The sequence below is a fragment of the Capra hircus genome, chromosome 1 (genome assembly GCF_001704415.2).
Source record: "Capra hircus breed San Clemente chromosome 1, ASM170441v1, whole genome shotgun sequence".
In the NCBI taxonomy this organism is placed as follows: Eukaryota; Metazoa; Chordata; class Mammalia; order Artiodactyla; family Bovidae; genus Capra; species Capra hircus.
In genome coordinates, this window is record NC_030808.1 from 66,049,120 (window position 1) to 66,069,997 (window position 20,878).

The following is a 20,878-nucleotide window of genomic DNA, read 5'->3' on the forward strand; positions in this document are numbered from 1 at the left end:
GCACAGAGTCGGACACGACTGAAGCGACTTAGCAGCAGCAGTAGCAAGGGGGTGTAGATTTTATTCTTTAGCACCTACAGTTTAGGTATAATTGCCTCTATTTCCTCTACAGATCACTTAGGAAAATGGCTGTTGGTATGATCCTAGCATGCCTGGCTTTTGCAGTTGCTGCTGCTGTAGAGATAAAAATTAATGTGAGTACAGTAAATCTTAAGCTCCATGAGGGCAGGATGAAATCTGTTTTGTTCATTTCTCTGACTTGTTCAATCTTGATTCACTGGGCCCTACCACAGTAGCTGTTTTACATAAGGTGAATAATAAGTATTTGTGGCAAATGAGTAGATATAGGAGTAGAGCAGCAGTGTAAAATGAAGCCCACCTCCCACCTGAATGATGTAGGAATTTCCAAACACCAGTATCCAAGATATATAATCATCTCTTTGATACCTTACCAAACACTCAAATACCTTTTGGCAGGTTGAATAGTCACTATTGGGGAATGATGTATGGGGCCACAGCCAAGTCACAAAGCATGGAGTTTGTTACCTGGCATCGGTGCTTACAGGGGATTCTCTGATAGCTCAGTTGATAAAGAATCCACCTGCTATGCGGGAGATGTGAGTTCAATTCCTGAGTTGGGAAGATACCCTGGTGTAGGGAAAGACTACAGAAGCAGAAGATATTAAGAAGAGGTGGCAAAAATACACAGAAGAGCTATACAAAAAAGATCTTCATGACCCTGATAACCACGATAGTGTGATCACTCACCTAGAGCTAGACATCCTGGAATATGAAGTCAAATGGGCCTTAGAAAGCATCACTACGAACAAAGCTAGTGGAGGTGATGGAATTCCAGTTGAGCTATTTCAAATCCTAAAAGATGATGCTGTGAAAGTGATGTACTCAATATGCCAGCAAATTTGGAAAACCCAGCAGTGGCCACAGAACTGGAAAACGTCAGTTTTCATTCCAGTCCCAAAGAAAGGCAATGCCAAAGAATGCTCAAACTACTGCACAATTACACTCATCTCACATGCTAGCAAAGTAATGCTCAAAATTCTTCAAGCCAGGCTTTAGCAGTACATGAACCAAGAACTTCCAGATGTTCAAGCTGGATTTAGAAAAGGCAGAGGAACCAGAGATCAAATTGCCAACATCAAAAAAGCAAGAGAGTTCTAGAAAATCATCTATTTCTGCTTTATTGACTATGCCAAAGCCTTTGACTGTGTGGATCACAACAAACTGTGGAAAATTCTTCAAGAGATAGGACTACCAGACCACCTTACCTGCCTCCTGAGAAATCTATATGCAGGTCAAGAAGCCACAGTTAGAACTGGACATGGAACAACAGACTGGTTCCAAATCAGGAAAGAAGTATGTCAAGGCTGTATATTGTTACCCTGATTATTTACCTTATATGCAGAGTACATCATGTGAAATGCCAGGCTAGATGAAGCACAAGCTGGAATCAAGATTGCTGGGAGAAATATCAGTAACCTCAGATATGCAGATGACACCACCCTTCTGGCAGAAAGTGAAGAGGAACTAAAGAGCTTCTTAATGAAAGTGAAAGAGGAGAGTCTGGCTTAAAACTCAACATTCAGAAAACTAAGATCATGGCATCCAGTCCCATCACTTCATGGCAAATAGATGGGGAAACAGTGAGAGACTTTATTTTCTTGGGGTCCAGAATCACTGCAGATGTTGACTGCAATGATGAAATTAAAAGATGATTGCTCCTTGGAAAAAAAGCTATGACAAACCTAGACAGCGTATTAAAAAGCAGAGACATTACTTTGCCAACAAAGGTCCATCTAATCAAAGCTATGGCTTTTTCCAGTAGTCATGTATGTATGTGAGAGTTGGACCATTAAAAAAGCTGAGTGTCGAAGAACTGATGCTTTTGAACTGTAGTGCTGGAGAAAACTCTTGAGAGTCCCTTGGACTGCAAAGAGATCAAACCAGTCAATCCTAAAGGAAATCAATCCTGAATATTAATTGGAAGGACTGATTCTGAAGCTGAAACTCCAATACTTTGGCCACCTGCTGCAAAGAACTGACTCATTGGAAAAGACCTGATGCTAGGAAGACTGAAGGCAGAAGAAGGGGATGACAGAAGATGAGATGGTTGGATGGCATCACCGACTCAATGGACATGAGTTTGAGCAAACTCTGGGAGTTGGTGATGGACAGGGAAACCGGTGTGCTACAGTTCATGGGGTCACAAAGAGTCGGACATGACTGAGCAACTAAACTGCTCTGATCAGTGCTTACTACAGTGAGGTGGAGATTCCTGCTCCAAACTGCCTTCAGAGTTTTCAAAGCCAAATGCTCTTTAGAAGTAGAAAACTGTGACCTCTTGACTGGATAAACTTGGCTATCAAGATAGCACTGCAGTATATGATCTCATTGTATCTCACAGGTGATTTGTTGGTAATTCTAACATGTGTTCTCTGTCCTAAGGAAATGGCCCCATACCAGCCAGATTCCCAAGAGATTTTCCTACAAGTCTTAAATCTGGCAGATGATGAGGTGAAGATAACAGTGCTCGGCGATGAAAATAATACTCTGTTGGCAGAGTCCATCAAATCTTTTCAGGTGACATATGGACTTGAGTGAGTTAGAAACACATTCAGATTATTTGCCAAGACAGCACCGTAATACAGTGGTTTGTAGCATGCATTTGTTGAGTCAAAGTGTCCCAATCCAATTCCTGATTCTGTCACTCTGTAGTTATAAGACCTTGAACAAGTTATTTGTATCTCTAAGCCTCAGTTTTATCATCTGTAAAATGGCAGTAATTTTTATGTCATAAGCTGTGGTAAGGATAAATATTATATGTAAAGTGCTTAGCATTATGTCTGAGACATTGTAAGTTCTCAATAGGTGGTAATTTGTTTTAGTATTTCAAACTGCTTCCTACACACACCCTGTGGAAGACTTTGGCTTGCATATTTTCCCTTCTATATTATACATATTCTGAAATATTCATTTAAAAATACTTTAATAAAATATACATTTATTATTGAAAATTAGGGAGTGTGTCAACAGATATAAAATCCACCTGTAAGTCCATCACACAGATATTAATTATAGATAGCAGTTTTGTATAAATGAATAAACAAATTTTTAAAAAGTATTGAAACACTGTATGCTGTATTGACTTTGAATTTTTCTTAAGATAAACTGCATCAAAAGCATTTTCCTGTGTCCTTTGAGTATGTGGTATTAATGGATACATAATACTCCATTCGGTGGAAATATCTCAGTTTAGTAAAATATTTCCTTATCGGTATTTTAATTATTATAAGTAATCCTATAATGAACATCCTTACTCATAAATCTTTATTCATGCCTATAATTCATCCTATGGTATATTACCAGAAATGGTATTATGAAGTTAAAGAGTAATGTTGAAAATATCTGATGAGGTCAACTGCCCTGGTTTACTATGAGATTGTATTGTTCAAGGTGGGGGTTTTACTATGAGATTGCAGTGTTCAAGGTGGGGTAGAAGGTGAATGTAACAGGCTCTTCATTCTGCAGAATATGCCACACTATTCCAAACTCCACTTGAAGACAAAAAGCCAGAATTTCCACTTCCAATTGAAATATCACAATGTGTCTGTCTACACTGAGCATTCTGTGGAGGAGAAAATATGGTACACCCTGATCATTCGAGAAGATGGGGAAAGTATTTCTAGCATGATGGTAAGTGAGGAATGGCCTAATTTCCAAATTATCTTAGAGTATGATGACTGGCTCATCAATATCTTACCAATGATATATCTGATGATCAAATTTTATGATTATCACTTCCTTCTAGTCACTGGTAACTGATTTTTACTCCCTCTATTGTAGGTGAAGGATGAAGAAAACAAAACAACCAATGGGATGATAGCCATGAGGTTTGGATATCAAGGAGACCCAGGCCTCTCTGTTCTCTTGAATCTGGGGTCTCTTCTAAGCTGTGGGGCTTCAGAAGAGACCCCATATTCTTCATTCTGCAGAATATGTCACACTATTCGAGATGCCACTTGAAGACAAAAAAGCAGAATTTCCACTTCCAATTGAAATAACACAATGTGTCTATCTACAGAACTTCACATTCTGATTGTCTTGTACTAGGATGCTTTTTCCTAGAATGTCAGGAGGATTGGTGTCAAGGCATTTCCCCAGGGAACTGAGAGGCACAGATTCAAAACCAAGTCTTTTGGCTTGCTTTCTCAATGATAATCAAAAATGACCCTGTGTCTATGTACGCCCTCTGTGCTCTGTCACATGATTGCTTCTGCTGAATTTTATGCACTTATCTTGCTCTTGAGAAAAAAATCAAGTACTTCCTGTCTGTGATCCTCAGAGAGAAATTTAGAAGTAAATATTTCTCCCCTTCACTACTGGAAGTTGAATATCTTTTATAGTTACTATGTTTTTAAAGTAAAATTTAAAATGAACCTATAGAGGCATCATGGTTTAGTAAAGGTAACATACTTGGAGTCAAAACACTTGGTTTTGAATCTAGATAAGCTTGAAGGTCTTGTTAGATACCCTGGGACAGTTACAAAGATGAAGCCCTGAAGAGGTCACTTGCTCACAGGGGCAGGATGCATGTGCCTATGGCCATCAAGATTAGATGGTTGCTATAGAGAATAGCATTTTAGAGGAGAACTTTTAATGAAAATTTTGAATTTCACTAAAGGCTGGAAGAGTCATAATAATCTGCCTTTGCATGATTTTCAGAAAAATTAAACAGATCAAAATATGTCTTCCCTGGGTCAGAGAGCAGTGGAAACCTCCAGTAAGGATGAAAGGGAGCAATTTCTAGGTTAGTGCAGGATGATCAAAAATCCAGGAATCAACATCAACAGTTTTAGAGGGAATTGCCCTTCTAATCCCATGAGCCAGGACCTAACACAAATGCTACCAAAAATTGAAACAGAGGGAACAATTTAGGCTCAGGTTCAAAAGACTAAAAAGATGGTTCTGGAAGAGTTCGAGTTTGTCTGAAGACCCAAACAATGATAGCTTAACCTACTATGGGTTGGGAGTCTGAGTTTTATATAAATTAAATCAGACTTCATTAATAAAGTATCAGTTTTATATAAATACTAATATGTGTTTATATATACATAATTATTTTCCTTTTTGAGCTTCAAGTGATGAATTCCATCATTAGAAAACAGAAAGAAATCAGGTGCACCTAAGCTGGGTTTCTGAGGAGGCTCAAACTGCCATGAGTGATCATGATAGTATCATCCCAGTTGAGATCAAGTGATGATGTAGCAGACAAAAAGCTAATACCTGAGGAAAGAAAAAGATAGGGACAGCTAAGACTACTAATTCCTTATGTGTGAGTTCCTTTATTCATTCAGTTAACAATATATATCATGTACCTTTTATGTGCCAGCCTCTGTTCTAGGCACTAGGCATATAGCAATAAACAAAACAGAAAAGGCCCCTGCCCATTTATCAGGTGGGAGAGTTTGTCTGATCTCTAACAGTGTCTCTACCCTTAGGTTTGTTAACACTTTGCATGAAGAGGTCAATGTCTCCCTGGGTACAGATGCATCCCTCATTGTTGCTGAAGACTATGGTGTGTCTGCTTACAGAACTGTGCAAAGAGGAGAGTAAGAGCACTACCTTGTGGACATTTTACTTTTATCAACAACTGATTTTTAAATACTTTGTTTGTGTAATAGGTGGGCAGATTAGGTTTAGAAGTTACACCTAATTATATACCTAATATATCTCAGCTAATTGTAAATATACACAGACTCCTCTTTTGCAACCTTTGACTCCTTTCCTCAGTCTCATTTTCTGCAGAGACATATTGAGACCATGCTTGTTGTGAAGGCCGTCTCCTGGAGGTTTGCCAGTTTATTATTGGCTCCCATTCCTACCCTTTTGTAACTCCTATTAACACCTTGTTACTTTGAGCTTATCCTTTCAGATTCAGTTTTAAGCTGTTCTACTAGTTCATAAGGTTCAGAAGAGAAAAATTCATAAGATTTAGATGAGAAGACTTAGAGTCTGAAGTATACAACAGAAGGCAATTTGTACCTTCTGCATTCAGGTTTAAGGTTAAAAAAAAAATACCCAACAGGCGATGAAATCTCAGATCAGGTGTGGAAAAAACCTTGCAAGAAAATAATTTACTCTAAGACTCCTCAAAGAGAAATGGTAGCTTTGCTGATTGATTCACCATCAGTAGAGAGATGAAATCACTATTTCCACCAGAGATGGAAGTGCTTTTCTAAATTGTAATGTTCATTCTAACCTAAATTTGTCCTGTTGCAGATATCCTACAGTGCATTGTAGAACAAAGAATGAGGATTTTTCGCTGAATTTGGGCCTACTAGACTTTGGTGCAGTTTATCTGTTTGTTATTACTAATGTAAGTAGCCCATGGCTATCCTCAGTCTTTCCTTCCATATATCTGTATCTATATAACTATATCATATTTAAACATATATAATCTATGTCTATATGTATCTATATATATATCCTGGATCCAAAGAAGACTCTGTGGCAAGACGGTATCACATACTTATCTCTAGTGTAAGGTGATAGCTTCTATAGTGACTTTAGAAAAGCTACTAAGGACTCCAGAGAGGACTTAAAATAGATAACATTGGCAGCAGGCACAGGATCTTGGGGAATGGTAGACATAACTTATCTTGAATCACTGCTATGAGGTGACATGGTCTGCTCCAGTCTCATTATGGCACCAAGAAAACTAAAATTATTTTGGTCTTCTTGACTGACTCCACATGTGGTTCTCCTAGCTCCTTGGAAATTGATCTGCTAGTATATCACAATCTGAAATACCAAGACTTGCAGCAAATGTCAATCTTTACACAAAGTTTGGGGGATCAATTAACTGTGGCCCATCAAAAGCAGTTGTTCAGCCATCAGGGTTTTAGACCGCTGATGTTAATTTTGATTGTAATTTTATTCCATTACTTTTAACATTGTATTAAATATAAAAAGTAGATACTGAATAAGAAAAATATGGAATACTTCTAGAAGGATGATGAGAATAATCTGTAACATTTTATTTATTGTAATTTAATTAGCATGACATTTTTGGTATGCCATTTTTTATTATAGCCTTATTGAGATATAATTCATATACCATACAATTTACCCACTTCAAGTATATAATGGTTTAAAATGTATTAACATATTCAATATGCATTGTATGTTCAATACATATGTAGAATATATTTTCAAGAATATATATTCAGCAGTGTTTAAAAAATTCAGAGTTGTGTAATTTTAGAACATTTTCCTCGTTCCAAAAAAGAAGCCCCATACTCATCAGCAGTTACTCACCATTTCCTCCCAAACCCCTTATGCCTAGACAATTACTTGTTTACTTTCTTTCTTTATACACTGACCTATTTTGGACATTTAGTATAAATAGAATGATATACTATGTGATCTTTTGTGTCTGGATTCTTTCATTTAGCTTATTTTTAAGGTTCATTCATACTGTAGTATATAACAGTTCAGTTCAGTCGCTCAGCCGTGTCCAACTCTTTGCGACCCCATGAACTGCAGCACACCAGGCCTCCCTGTCCATCACCAATTCCCAGACCTACCCAAACTGATGTCCTTTGAGTTGGTGATGCCATCCAACCATCTCATCCTTTGTCATACCCTTCTCCTCCTGCCCTCAATCTTTCCCAGCATCAGGGTCTTTTCAGGGTATATAACAGTACTTCACTTCTTTTTATTGCCCAATAATATCCCATTGCATGGAGAAGGCAATGGCAACCCACTCCAGTACTCTTGCCTGGAAAATCCCATGGACGGAGGAGCCTGGTATGCTGCAGTCCATGGGGTCGCTAGGAGTCGGACACGACTGAGCGACTTCACTTTCACTTTTCACTTTCATGCATTGGAGAAGGAAATGGCAACCCACTCCAGAGTTCTTGCCTGGAGAATCCCAGGGACGGGGGAACCTGGTGGGCTGCCATCTCTGGGGTCACACAGAGTCGGACACGACTGAAGCGACTTAGCAGCAGTAGAAGCAGCATGGATATAACACATATTGTTTATGTATTCATCAGTATATGGACATTTGGTGTTTTCACCTTTTGACTGATATAAATAATTTAGCTGTGAATATTCATGTACAAGTGTTTGTGTGGGCATATATTTTCATTTCTCTTGGGTATATAACTAGGAGTGGAATTGTTGGGTCACATGGTAATTCTGTGTTTAACCATCTGAGGAACTGCCATGTGCTTAGTCACTCAGTTGTGTCCGACTCTTTGTGACCATTTGGACTGTAGCCTGCCAGGCTCCTCTGTACATGGGGATTCTCCACACAAGAATACTGGAGGGGGTTGCTATACCCTCCTCCTGGGGAACCTTCCCAACCCAGGGATCAAACCCAGGTTTCCTGCATTGCAGATGGATTCTTTACTATCTGAGCCACCAGGGAAGCCCTTTTGCAAAGTAAATGCACATTTATCATTCCCATGAGTTGAAAGTGGCAATATTCTCACATCTTTGTAGCACTTATTTTTCTGTCTTATTAATTATAGCCATTCTAGTAAGTATGAAATGGTATCTCATTGTGGTTTTGATTTGTATTTTCCTGATGACTAATGATGTTGAGCACCTTTTAATGTACTTATTGGCCATTTGTAATCAGGTTTGGAGAAATGTCTATTCAGATTCTTTGTGCAATTTCTAATTGAGTTGTCTTTTAATTATTGACTTGTAAGGGCTTTCCAGGTGATGCTAGTGGTAAAGAACCTGCCTGTCAATGCAGGAGACATAAGAGACATAGGTTCCATACCTGGTTGGGGAAGATCCCATGGAAGAGGGCATGGCAACCCACTCCAGTATTCTTGCCTGGAGAATCATGGACAGAGGAGCCTGGCAGTCTACATTCCATAGCGTTCACAAAGAGTTGGACAAGACTGAAGCAACTTAGCATACAAGTATTCTTTATGTATTTTAAATATAAGTCCATTATTAGATATACAATTTGCAAACATTTTCTCCCATTCGTAAAATTGTCTTTTTAACTTTCTTGATGGTGCCCACTGAAGTACAAACACTTTTAATCTATATGATGTTCAGTTTATCAACTTTTTCTTTGGTTGCATATGCTTTAAGTGTTACATCTAAGAAACCATTGCCATATCTAATCTCTTGAGGATTTATGCCTATATTTACCTCTAAGTTTTATTGTTTTTACCTCTTACATTTTAGTTCAGTTCAGTCACTCAGTCGTGTCCGACTCTTTGTAATCTGTGACCCCATGAACTGCAGCACACCAGGCCTCCCTGTCCATCACCAACTCCTGCAGTCTACCCAAACTCATGTCCATTGAGTTGGTGATGCCATCCAACCATCTCATCCTCTGTCATCCCCTTCTCCCTCCTGCCCTCAATCTTTCCCAGCATCAGGGTCTTTTCAAATGAGTCAGCCCTTTGCATTAGGTGGCCAAAGTATTGGAGTTTCAGCTTCAACATCAGTCCTCCCAATGAACACCCAGGACTGATCTCCTTTAGGATAAACTGGTTGGATCTCCTTGCAGTCCAAGGGACTCTCAAGAGTCTTCTCCAACACCACAGTTCAAAAGCATCAGTTCTTTGGTGCTCAGCTTTCTTCATAGTCCAACTCTCCATCCATACATGACTATTGGAAAAACCATAGCTTGACTAGACAGACCTCTTACATTTAGGACTTCTATATGTAGCTAAGTTGGTAAAGAATCTGCCTGAAATGCAGGAGACCTGGGTTCGATCCCTGGGTTGGGAAGATCCCCTGGAGAAGGAAATGGCAACCCACACCAGTATTCTTGCCTGGAGAATCCCCATGGACAGAGAAGCCTGGTGGGTTATGGTACATGGGACTGCAAAGAGTCAGACATGACTTAGCAACTAAATCACCATTTAGGACTTTAATCTATCTTGAGTTAATTTTTGCATATGGTATGAGCTTGGGGGTTAACTTCATTCTTTTGTATGTGAACATCCAGTTGTCCCAGCACAATCTGTTGAAGATTCTTCTTTTCCCACTAAATGGTCTTGACATTCTTGTCAAAAGTCAACTGACCAAACATGTGAGGGTTTATTTCTGGAGTCAATTCTATTCCATTTACCTATATATTTATTCTTGTTCCAATACCATAATCTGTTAATTACTGTTACTTTGTAGTCAGTTTAAAAATCAGGAAGTATGAGTCTTTCAATTTTGCTCATTCTTCCCTTTCAAGACTGGTTTGGCTATTATGGGTTCCCTGAATTTTCATATAATCTTAGGATTAGCTTGGAATCAGCAGCTGGCTGGGATTTTTTATAAAGATTGCATTGAATTTGTGAGGTGATTGTGAGGAGTTTTGCTACCTTAACAATATTGTCTCCTGATCAGTGAACATGAACTGTCTTTCCATTTATCTTAGGTCTTCTTCAAGATGTAAATATTTTCAACAATGCTTTTATAATTTTTAGAATATAGGTTTTACATTTGTTGTGTTATATTTATTCCTAAGTATTTTATTCTTTATTTTGCTGTTACTAATGGAATCATCCAAGTACTGCATTTCAGACTCTTGTTGACCATGATGGCTACTCCACTTCTTCTAAGGGATTCCTGCCCACAGTAGTAGGTATAATGGTCATCTGAGTTAAATGCACCCATTCCAGTCCATTTTAGTTCGCTGATTCCTAGAATGTCGACGTTTACTCTTGCCATCTCTTGTTTGACCACTTCCAATTTTCCTTGATTCATGGACCTAACATTTCAGGTTCCTATGCAATATTGCTCCTTACAGCATTGGACCTTGCTTCTGTCATCAGTCACATCCACAACTGGGTTTTGTTTTTGCTTTGGCTCCATCCCTTCATTCTTTCTGGAATTATTTCTCCACTGATCTCCAGTAGCATACTGGGCACCTACCGACCTGGGGAATTCCTCTTTCAGTATCCTATCATTTTGCCTTTTCATACTGTTCATGGGGTTCTCAAGGCAAGAATACTGAAGTGGTTTGCCATTCCCTTCTCCAGTGGACCACATTCTGTCAGACCTCTCCACTATGACCCGCCTGTCCTGGGTGGCCCCACATGGCATGGCTAATACTTTCATTGATCCATGTGATCAAATTGCCAACATCTGCTGGATCATCGAAAAAGCAAGAGAGTTCCAGAAAAACATCTATTTCTGCTTTATTGACTATGCCAAAGACTTTGACTGTGTGGATCATGATAAACTGTGGAAAATTCTGAAAGAGATGGGAATACCAGACCACCTGACCTGCCTCTTGAGAAACTTATATGCAGGTCAGGAAGCAACAGTTAGAACTGGACATGGAAAAACACACTGGTTCCAAATAGGAAAAGCAGTACGTCAAGGCTGTATATTGTCACCCTGCTTATTTAACTTATATGCAGAGTACATCATGAGAAACACTGGGCTGGAAGAAGCACAAACTGGAATCAAGATTGCTGGGAGAAATATCAATAACCTCAGATATGCAGATGACACCACCCTTATGGCAGAAAGTGAAGAGGAACTAAAAAGCCTCTTGATGAAGGAGAATGTGGAGAGTGAAAAAGTTGGCTTAAAGCTCAACATTCAGAAAACTAAGATCATGGCATCTGGTCCCACCACTTCATGGGGAATAGATGGGGAAACAGTGGAAACAGTGTCATACTTTATTTTGGGGGGCTCCAAAATCACTGCAGATCGTGACTGCGGCCATGAAATTAAAAGACACTTGCTGCTTGGAAGAAAAGTTATGACCAGCATAGACAGCATATTGAAAAGCAGAGACATTACTTTGCCAATGAAGGTCCGTCTAGTCAAGGCTATGGTTTTTCCAGTGGTCATGTATGGATGTGAGTTGGACTGTGAAGAAAGCTGAGTGCTGAAGAATTGATGCTTTTGAACGGTGGTGTTGGAGAAGACTCTTGAGAGTCCCTTGGACTGCAAGGAGATCCAACCAGTCCATTCTGAAGATCAGCCCTGGGATTTCTTTGGAAGGACTGATGTTGAAGCTGAAACTCTAATACTTTGGCCACCTCATGCGAAGAGTTGACTCATTGGAAAAGACTCTGATGCTGGGAGGGATTGGGGGCAGGAGGAGAAGGGGACAATAGAGGATGAGATGGTTGGATGGCATCACTGACTCGATGGACATGAGTCTGGGTGAACTCCAAGAGTTGGTGATGGACAGGGAGGCCTGGTGTGCTGCGATTCATGGGGTCGCAAAGAGTCAGACACGACTGAGCGACTGAACTGAACTGAACTGAATGGAATCATTTCCCTAATTTCATGTTTAAATTGCTCATTGGAAATATGTAGAAATACAATTGATACTGATCTTATGTCCCGCAACCTTACTAAACTTGTTTGTTAGTTTTAATAGATTTTTAGTGGATCCCTTCGGACTTTATACATACAAGATCATGTTATCTGCATAAAGAAGTGTTACTTCTTTCCTTCAGTGGATGACTTTTACTTCTTCTTCTTAATGAAGTGCTCTTGCTTGAACCACCAATAAAATACTGAATAGAAGTGGTGAGAGTAGACATCCACTTAGGGGGAAAGCATTCAGTCTTTTATCACTGAGTACCATAGCTGTGGGGTTTTCACAGGTGTCATTGATTGGGTATCAGGTTAAGTTCCCTTCTATTCCTAGTCTGTTGTGGTTTTTGTTTGTATGTTTTTTACTAGGAAAGTGGGAGGAGGCATTGAATTTTGTCAAATGCTTTTTCTGTGTCTACTGAAAATCCTGTGATTTTCTATTGATATGGTGCATTGATTGATTTTCTGCTATTAAAGCAACCTAGCTGTATTAGTTTTCTAGGACCGCTGTAACACAGTACCACAGGCTGAATGGCTTAAACAACAGAAATTTATTGTCTTACAGTCATGAAGGCTAGAAGTCCAAGACCAAGGTGTTGGTAAAGTAGGTTCCTTCTGAGAGCTGTGAGAAAGAATCCATTTCATTTCGCTTCCTTTAGTTTTTAGTGGTTTTCTGGCAATGTTTGGTGTTGCTTGGTATATAGAAGAATCACCCCAGTCTTCACTTTCATCTTCTCATGGAATTCTCCCTGTATATTTGTCTATGTCCAAATTTCTCTTATGAAGACACCAGTCTTATTAGATTAGGGCCCACCTAAGTGAGCTTATTTTAATTTGACTAATTATATCTGCAACAATTCTATTTCCAAATAAGGTCACATTCTCAGGTGGATAATGGGGGTTTGAATTCAACATATGAGTTTTAGGGGGACACAACTCAACTCATAACACTTGCATTCCTGGTGTTATTTCATTTTTTCCTTGTTCAGTCTATAGTATAATGCTCAAGTTAGAGGCTATATGTATTGTTTCTGAATGCAAGGATCTAATAAGCATCTAGAGTAGAGATCATAAATTAGAGGTTCTGAGGGCCCAGTTCCTATGTAGTTCTGTTTTGTCTGGTTGCAGTCTTGACAAAAATGATAATAATTATTAATTGACAATATTTAAAATTTAAGCAATTTCACCAAAGAAACTGGATTCCTAACATTTCTTTGTTATTAGATCAGAAAGTTTTGTAACAAGTATTACCATGTCACTTAGCTGGTGCTATAGTGGCTGTACACTTTAGACAGTTTACCATAGTCTGTATCATTCCCATTCAATCTACTTTGCTTACTTAATTATTATATTTGTCTGTGAGTATTTAAGAATGTGACTTTTATTTAAAAGCTCAGGTCATGGTCTTCTCTGAGGCTGAGAAAACCCAAATATATGCCCAGTATTGTTCACAATATCAACGAAAGCAACACTTCCCTTACTACATTTTGAATGCAGTGACTCTGACTCTTATGAAGACATCAGTCATATTAGATTAGGGCCCACCCCAATGATTTAATTATAACTTGACTAATTATATCTGCAACAACTCTATTTCCAAATAAGGAAATCAAATCAAAATCATTTCAACATCAAGAACTTTTTATTTCAGGAGTTTTGAACTTGATAGTTTATCTCTATTTTTAATCTCATGATATATCCATGTATTACATCTACTATTAATAACACCTGCTACCTAATAACTTGGTTTTACTCCTATAAAAATACATAATTTCAGAAATTTCATTACAATTATTGTACAGTAAAAACCAAATACAGCTGAGAACTTGCATACAGTAAAAGTAGTTTTAGGGAAAAAAAGACTGTATAATCATGTATATTTGGTAACATTAATAACAAAAAATTGGCCCTGAAAAGATTCTTTTTGACCAAAATCTTATAGGAATATAGCATCTTTTTGACAAAATTTTTATGTGTAAGTTTGAGTTTAAAAATAATGGCTAGAAAATAGAAAACAAAATAGCAGGTGGTATTTGATAAAGGTATTTAAAAATTGATCAGGCAAATCTTTAATGTAAGGGTTACCAAGAAATAATTTATTCTAATAAAGTAATTTTAGTAAGATATTTAAATGGAAAATGTTAGAAATATTTTAATTGTACTTTTTAAAGTACATGCTTTTCTGATAATTGTTCATATATCAGATGCCATTTTACATTTAAAATGTTGGCCAGGATCAAAATATGCAGTAGGTCAAAATGTTGGGACTCCAAACTACAATATTGAAATAGTCTACCATTTAAGGGCTCTGCAATAATGGTATCTGATTAACTGAAGCCAGCCAAGTGAGTGCAGTGTTACCAAAAGGAATTTCAAAAACATGAAATTGTGTAGAAAATGCTCAATCTCTTCATGGTACAAAAAGAATGACAATACAATCAGGAGATGGATGTAAGATCATAAATGCAATAGGCCAGTAATATTTACTTGAGACTCCTAACAAGCCCATTTCTTGTTTCCCTCACTAAGAGAACCAATCAGGGTCCTCAGGCCTGGAAGATGGAATACATGCCAGCCAACAAAATGTCCATCGCATGGCAGCTACCACAATATGCCCTTGTTACAGCTGGGGAGGTCATGTTCTCTGTCACAGGACTTGAGTTTTCTTATTCTCAGGTAGGTTTTTGCAAGTGGAAAGTGGAGGTGGAGCTATTGCTCAGAGGATGGAGTTTTAATCCTGACATTGCTTCACTTGGGGCTTCCCTGGTGGCTCAGATGGTAAAGAATCTGCCTATAATGCAGCAGGCCCAGGTTCAATCCTTGGGTTGGGAAGATCCCCTGGAGAAGGGATTGGCTACTCACTCTAGTATTCTTGCCTGGAGAATTCCATGGACAGAGGAGCCTGGCAGGATACAGTCATTGGGGTCACAAAGAGTTGGACACAACTGAGCAACCAACACTTTGACTGCCTTAATTAGATATGTGAGCATGGCCAAGACCTCTATAGTTTTTGGCTTTAGATTTCTTATGACCCTGAACAGAGTATCAGCTTGACTCCCAGGAACATGGCAGGCTGGATCCCTATGCTGTATGGGATCCAGAAGAGGATATTAAAATATCAAGAATAAGGACTGTGGAATCAAACTGCCCAAGTTCAAATTTTGGCTGAACATCTATTGTGTAACCTTCAGCAAGTGAATTATCATCTCTCTGATGCTATTTTTGTGTAAAATAAGAATAGTAATAGAAATTATCCCTTAGGGTTGTAATGAAGATTATATGATACAATGAATTAAAATATTCAGTTAAGAGCTCCGTCTTGTTACTGTGAACATTATTACCATTCCCTGAACTGATGTGATAGCTGAACTTGTGGGGGAAGTTCAAATCTTAAAGTTGGGGTGGGAGAAGTTTTACGGGTAGATGCATGGGATAGGAGGGTGGTATAGGGAGTTTCTTTACTCACAGATTTGTGTCTTCTCTAGGCTCCCTCTAGCATGAAGTCTGTACTCCAGGCGGCCTGGTTGTTGACAGTTGCAGTTGGGAATATCATTGTGCTTATTGTGGCACAGTTCAGTGGCCTGGCTCAGGTATGTACCTAAAAGAAACAGGAGCACATTCTACCCAAGGATTTCCGTCCATCTTCTTCTGCTGCCCTTCCCCGACCCCTCTGTCTCCCACTCAACCCTCTGACCTGAGATGAATTAGACACAGATTTTGCCAGGAAAATAGACTGTAAGTTGCAGTAATGGCCACATAGGTCCATGTGAGTCAAGGACAATGAGCCATGTCTTCTCCTACCAAAGCTCTTCCTAAACTGGTGACCCTGTATCAATCTGCTCTCCATTCCTCATCCTATAAAGATCCCTTTAGTTTCAGGTTCTCCATATTTTTCTCTTGTATGTATTTCTTCCTACAGTGGGCTGAATTCATTTTGTTTTCCTGCTTCTTGCTGGTGGTCTGCCTGATCTTCTCCATCATGGGCTACTACTATGTTCCTTTAAAGCCAGGGGATGTTCAGGGGTCAGCTGATAAGCAGACCCCCCAAATCCAAGGAAACATGATCAACCTGGAAACCAAGAAGACAAAGGTCTAATGGCTCCCTGGACTCTGACCAGACCCCAGTTCCTGATTCTGGTCTTGGCCATCACCATCTTCAAGCATTTTTAACTCCAGTTTGGTTAGAAGAGAAATAGCATCATATCTGAGTTGATTGCCTCTACTTTTCTTCCATGATAGAGGCAGCTCCAGGACTAGGTTTTTCAGTGCATTACAGGAAGGCCCCTGAAACATAGTCTATGTCTTCCCATCTTTCAGTGAGCTCAGTAAACAGTGCGTAGCGTTGCTGAAGCTGACCTGCTGTCTCCAAAAACACAAATGTATAATTGAGATTGGTCTCTGGTTATCAAAATTATGTAGGAATTCTTTATCTGCTATTTAGAACTGATTGTCCCACTCTCTGAAGTGCTGATTCAGGGGCAAAATTGCAGAATTAACAGAGAAATGGCATTTTAATCTTCTTCATTAGCAGTGTAATTGTACTGTTTACAAGGACTTCAAGAATTGGTATGTCTGGTGTGATCTGGTCCAGGACCTGCTTTGTCAGCTATCTAGGTCTGATAAGACCTTAGCAAATTTTTCAGTACAGATAGTAGGAGAAAAATTAAATTTTACTAACAAATAGGAGATACATCTTTCTGATAATTAGTCTTTTATCTACTAACCCAAATACACTTTCTCAGTACTAATACATCCTTGGAAACCAAATTAAAGAGAATAAACATGATTCTGGAAAACAGAACAAGTATAAACTGTGGAAGTTCTAATGAGCCAGTCTTCTTATGTACACTCTTTGTAGGGACTACATTGTTTCAGCCCTAGATCATACCCTTCTGTGGACAACTGTATAGAAGACACTAATTATAACTTTCCAACTCTGTCTTTTCAGTGTTGTTAGGCAAGGTTTTTCTTATTATCACATTGTCTTGCTTATTGCAACAAGTATTTAATGACAACAGTATTTGGCTCAGCTGGTAAAGAATCTGCCTGCAATGTGGGAGACCTGGGTTCAATCCCTGGAAGATCCCCTTGAGAAGGTAAAGACTACCCACTCCAGTATTCTGGCCTGGAGAATTCCATGAACTGTACAGTCCATGGGGTCGCAAAGAGTCGGACACAACTGAGTGACTTTCACTTTCACTTCCATTTTATTAGTACTTCCTTTGGCCTCAAAGCAGTAGATCTGTTTTGATAACTTTTACTGTTTTGACAAATTTTAAATGACTTGTTTATTTTTTTTTTAAGTTATCTTAACACTCTACGTTTGAGCTTCTAAAATGGCAGTGCTCAATGAAGGGCATGGTCGCATATCAGGATTCTAACAAAATCTGGGGGTTAGAGTGGTAGAACATGACAGGGTTTTGTTTGTTTGTTGCTGTGCTGGTGAAAAAAGCTGAGAAATATTACCTTACACACAATGAATGACTCTGGACAGACATGGGAGTATCATGACTCTACTGTGTATTGCTGGGGGAAAAGTTCAAACATTTCCATTGGTTTTGCTCCATTATTCTCATCTAGAACTGTTTTGAGTCAGTCACACTGTAAACATAACAAAGAAAGTTGCTCCAGTTTCCCAGGCTTTAATACTCTAGTTTCAGTTACTAAGTTTTCAGAAGTACAGAAGTGAAAGCAACACTATCCATTTTCGACAGATACCTTAATGTGAACTTGATTGTGCTTCTTCAGAAGATAATCTGTTCATTTTTGAAGCAGCTTTAATTCCACCTATTCTATGAACTACTGTCTCAAAAGATATTAACAGTGCTCTCTGAATAAAAGTTTCCATGGTTAAATAAATTTTGGAAATGAAGCATATTCTATCCTCTTCTTAAGACTTGCATATTAAAGATTCTGAGAAATGCTTCAGTAAAGACATAAAACACCTCATTTAGCCTCACATGGTATAGTGTTCTGCAGAACATGGACTTGGGAAAAACTGGCAGGCAATTCTTCCTTATGCTGAACTAAAAGCTTTTTCTTTGAAACCCCTTACCATTGGTTCTTTCCTTTATAGCTAACAAGAATAAGCATAAACCCCTCTTTATGCAGCAGACTTTTTGCTATTTGGGGAGAATTTTCATGTCACCTTCATTAAGTATTCATTAAGCACATGGAAACTTCAGTTCAGTTCAGTTGCTCCGTCGTGTCCGACTCTTTGTGACCCCGTGAATCACAGCACGCCAGGCCTTGCTGTCTATCACCAACTCCCGGAGTTCACTCAGACTCATGTCCGTCGAGTCAGTGATGCCATCCAGCCATCTCATCCTGGGTCGTCCCCTTCTCCTCCTGCCCCCAATCCCTCCCAGCATCAGAGTCTTTTCCAATCTGCTAATTTCTATGTAAGTTTTCCTGAATCCTTTTGCTTCCATGGTTTAATTCAATGTAATGGACTTTTTTTTTTTTAACCTGAGAGATATTATATCAGTCATTAAGTATTCATCAAACTGAAGATTTTTAGTTTATTTCATGGCTCTTCATAGAGCCTAGTTCAGTCCTTTCACAACTGTTTTTCCAATTCTGAAAAATATCCTTTGCTTGAAATTCAATGGTAGACAAGAATCCCTCTTAATATGTGTTATCTGAAGCCAAATATGTACAACATTCCAGAAGAGGTTGGACCATAAGAACTAGAACCTGCCTTTTTCCCAACAATACACTTCTGTTTTATGCAGCCTTAGGTAACATTAGATGTTTTAGGCAACTATATTACAATATAGGTTTACATTTTGAACACGTTGGTTAAAACTCAAAAACTTAGAGTTTTTAAAATTCATTTTTGAGTTTCACTTATTCCATTCATCTAGGTGTTAGAAAAAAAAAGATGAATAATCTGCTATACCTGTGTGCAAGCTTACCTCACTTATCTTGACTGGCTGTCTTAGAGACTGCATGGGGCCTGAGGAAGTCATGAGTATTGAAGAAGAGCAATATGGACAGTACAACAGGACTTGAGTAAGTTAGTCAAGTATGAACAGGTAGAGGATGCCGTCCCAGGAAGCTAGGGATCAGATCATGTGGGGCTTTGTGGCCATGGTAAGACATTATGATGGTATTCTAAGTCCCATGTGAAACCACTGGAGGTTCAGAACATGGGAGTGACATAATCTGACTCTCTCAGTTCACTGGTTGCTAAGTACAGAATTGTCTATAAGTAGGAAATAGTGGAAACAAAGAGAGTCTAAGTAAAACATGATTGTTATTTGGACAAGGTGGTAGCAGTGGAGGTGAAAAGAAGTGGTTTGACTTGGAATTTATCATTAAGGAAGGACAGACATGAATTGAGTATGGTCTATGTACATGATTTGAAAGAAAGAAATTCTGTCAGATTTGAAGGCTCAAGTAATGAGGATGAATATTGGTGCAATTTTCTGAGACTAGGGAAGACTAGGGTAAAAATTGACTTGGGGTATTAAGTAACCAAGAGTTTTGTGGCATGTTGAACTTCCGATCCCAATAGGGTATCCAACTGGGGCTGGGTATGTAAACTTGAAAGTCATCAGCATATAGATGGTATTTAAAGGCATGCCATGGGAGGAGATAGCCTAAATGTCATAGCGAATGTTATAATAAATGTTATACAGAAGGGCTTCAAGGAGTACTCCTGGAGTTTTACAACATTAGAGATCTAGAAGAGGAGGATCCAGAAAATTATGAGAATGGGTGATTTATGAAGTAAAAGGAAAACGAGGAGAGTGTGATTTAATTATACATTCTTCATTACAATTAGATAAAACTAAAATGAAAAACGAATTTTTTTTAACCTAAAGGAAGCACATGGAAACTTGGGTTCTGCTAATTTCTATGTATGTTTTCCTGAATCCTTTTGCTTCCATGGTTTAATTCAACGTAATGGACCTTTTTTTTTTTTTTAACCTGAGAGACATTATATCAGAAGCTATGGGCGAACTAAATGGGAATAGAGGCCTTAATCTTAAGGAGCCTGCAGAAGGAAGAGAAGGCATATACATAAATAGCTATCATGTAAATAAAAACTAGTGTAATAAATCTCATTTGTTTAGCAATTTACTTTTCATGTGCATTATTTCAGTCCTGTTTACTGAAGACAGAATGTCACCTATGCCAAGGAAATTACAAAATGTTACAAAAATTCATAAGGAAAGTTTACTTCTGGCCACAGGAATTGAGGAAGGATTCATGGAACAGATATCGTTTTAGGCTTCACTTTGAAGGTGACTAGAATTTGGACATGGAAGTGAGGGATAAGAGAGCACTCCAGGTAGTAAGATTCCAACACAAGCAGAGGTTAAGAGGCAGGAAAACACAACATTGGGAAAATGATGAGTAGCCTAATTTGTGTGGAGCAGTGTGTGTGCATAGAAGTAGTGGGAGATAAGGCTGTAGAGTATATAATATGTTGGAGTCTTCTATATCCATAGACATAAACATTACCACCAATTCTTTGACACCTTTTTAAAGTGCCAAAGATCTCCATTTTATTTTAGCTGGGGTAACTCAGTCATCCTCA

The 20,878-nt window shown here is 38.6% G+C and overlaps 1 protein-coding gene across 3 annotated transcripts in view; it reads left to right on the plus strand.

Moving 5' to 3' along the window:
- LOC102184282 (solute carrier family 15 member 2) overlaps positions 1–20,878 on the plus strand; it is a 52,393-nt gene that overhangs the window by 24,424 nt on the left and 7,091 nt on the right. The window contains exons 14-22 of one of the 3 annotated variants that reach the window (XM_005675014.3): positions 113–194; positions 2,464–2,598; positions 3,547–3,711; positions 3,862–3,908; positions 5,517–5,627; positions 6,298–6,394; positions 14,860–15,006; positions 15,816–15,920; positions 16,250–17,239. In XM_005675014.3, coding sequence (XP_005675071.2) covers positions 113–194; positions 2,464–2,598; positions 3,547–3,711; positions 3,862–3,908; positions 5,517–5,627; positions 6,298–6,394; positions 14,860–15,006; positions 15,816–15,920; positions 16,250–16,426 — 1,066 coding nt within the window. In that variant the 3' untranslated portion in view covers positions 16,427–17,239. Of the gene's footprint in view, positions 1–112; positions 195–2,463; positions 2,599–3,546; positions 3,712–3,861; positions 3,909–5,516; positions 5,628–6,297; positions 6,395–14,859; positions 15,007–15,815; positions 15,921–16,249; positions 17,240–20,878 lie in introns of those variants that run through there. The other 2 variants (XM_013963199.2, XM_013963220.2) reach the window with 2 other exon arrangements.